At 43.8% G+C, this 1913-nt stretch overlaps 1 protein-coding gene across 1 annotated transcript; it reads right to left on the bottom strand.

Moving 5' to 3' along the window:
* Nucleotides 1–128: 128 nt before the first annotated feature.
* Nucleotides 129–1158, bottom strand: MELLADRAFT_114217 (uncharacterized protein; the record flags this gene model as incomplete). Its single annotated transcript, XM_007419073.1, has 3 exons — nt 129–404; nt 445–683; nt 912–1158. 3 exons carry the CDS (start codon nt 1156–1158, stop codon nt 129–131), a joined length of 762 nt encoding a protein of 253 aa, XP_007419135.1.
* Between the last annotated feature and the right edge of the window lie 755 nt (nt 1159–1913).

Genomic DNA, 1913 nt, shown 5'->3' with positions numbered 1-1913 from the left:
GATTGAAAAGTGACAATGGAGAAGAAGAAAGATAGATTCAGTTCGAAAACAAAATTGAAGCATAAAAGAGAAAAACAAAATGAATCGAAGTTTAAAAAACATAATAACAGAAGGATGCCAAGGCCAAGCTACTTGGCCTTCTTGGCCTTCTTGGTGGCCTTAGGTTTCTTTGAAGGTGGTGAGCTAGGTTGTGGCGCAGAACGCTTAATTGAAAAGCGTACAACAGTTGGTTTGGTCGCTAATGGATCCACTGGATGAGGATTTATGTGTCCAGTTCCAACATGTTGGTTATCATCATTTGGTTCTTGAGATTGATCCAAGTTATCCTCGCCGTTTTCTCCTGTGCCTTGAGACAAGTTTGAATGAGTTCCTAAAGAGGTCAATAACTGTACAAACAAACTTGCCTGGTTTTTCCATTTTGAATGCCAGCATAGCCAGGTTAACCTTCTTGCGCTCGTTCAATTCCACATGTGCCGGTTCTTCAACAACATTGGTCTCAGATAGTTCTGCTATCTGGTCTTCAACTCCCTCAACGTCATCTGCTGAAACAAAAGGAATTTCGCCGCTTGGGTTCTTCTTAGAAATAACGGCAATTCCATTGTCAATTGTCTTTTGTTCTTCGCTTGTTGGCTTGCGCGAGTATATGATCCAACTAGTCCTTGGTTGCGCTCCAGCAATCAGACCTGTGTCTCGCCCCAGAAGTTGAGCTCGACCATCATTCCGGATATCGTCATAAAGCCAGACCCCAATGACTCCATCTAAATGTCTAATAAGCTTACACCAATAATGTTGACCTCCCCAAAAGCCACGGGATACAATCTTGTAAACCACTCCATTAAATTCCAAACTTCCCGGCCAGTTCATTTCCCCCATAAATTTGTCCTGTTCATTTCCTTTGAGGGCTGCCGCACCTGTCATATTAAAATATAGATTCATAGGTGAAGAGCTCAAGTCGAGGCGTGAGCGTTGGTAGTAGGTCGGAACGTCTTTAGCAGGGTTCACCTTGAGGATTTCGATTTCTTCATTGGATGTTAAAGGTGATTGTGGTTTCTGATTTGCTTTGAATTCTGATTTGCAATCCTTGCAGCAACGTGGATTCAAGCTGAATAGCCCGTCGGTGACCCACAGTCGAAGGAGTTTTTCGATTCCGACATACATAATGTTAGCATCGTGGAATAGGTCGTCTGTGATAGATATGGTATATTTTTTGATTGTCTCATCTTCAACATGAGTAGGAAACTTGGTACACTGGTAGTTAAGTATGATTTGATGGGCAAACAATTTGCTGAGTGGTGAGGCGTGTTTGCCCCTTGCTGGCACCAGAATATAGTCAATGAATAGGTCAGCTGAGGCATATTCGTCAATTACAAAGGATCCTGGCGAGATTTTGTGCGCCGCCTTTTTCAGAGAAGTTAGGCCACGAGATAATACAGATTTCATCCCATCACCTCCATGAATCTCTGACGAAACCCTTGCTGAGAAGTGACGGGTCAGCTTAGCTACAATATCTGAAACTTTCCCCTTTGATCCTAATACCCACAGCGGTGAGAAAGTTGGGAAAAGAGACTCAAGTGAAGCTGTTGCCCAGCAGCGAAACTTCTTGCCTTGTTTGGTGTTACAAGCCCAATAGGACTGGTAGGTGGAATGTGGATCTCGTTGAACATTTCTTGCCCCAACTGGTCGACCAAGTTTCTTGGTTCCAAATAAGGCTTTGTTGGTATCAGGAGGTCGGCCGTCATTTGTTTCAGCCCGCCGAGAAGCTCTTGGTTTTGACCAACCCATGGTTTCAACCACAGATTCCCAATTATTACCATACTTGATGGGAACACCTCGCAAAAGCTGCAGAAAATCTTTTTCAAGAGATGTTGCAAGTAGAAGCAGTTGCACGAGTCCTTGGAGAAGAGTGCAAGTGG

This window comes from Melampsora larici-populina (assembly GCF_000204055.1).
Source record: "Melampsora larici-populina 98AG31 unplaced genomic scaffold MELLAscaffold_125, whole genome shotgun sequence".
NCBI classification, from domain to species: domain Eukaryota; kingdom Fungi; phylum Basidiomycota; class Pucciniomycetes; order Pucciniales; family Melampsoraceae; genus Melampsora; species Melampsora laricis-populina.
The sequence above is the reverse complement of the archived record's forward strand: the minus strand, read 5'-3'. Positions and strand labels throughout refer to the sequence as shown.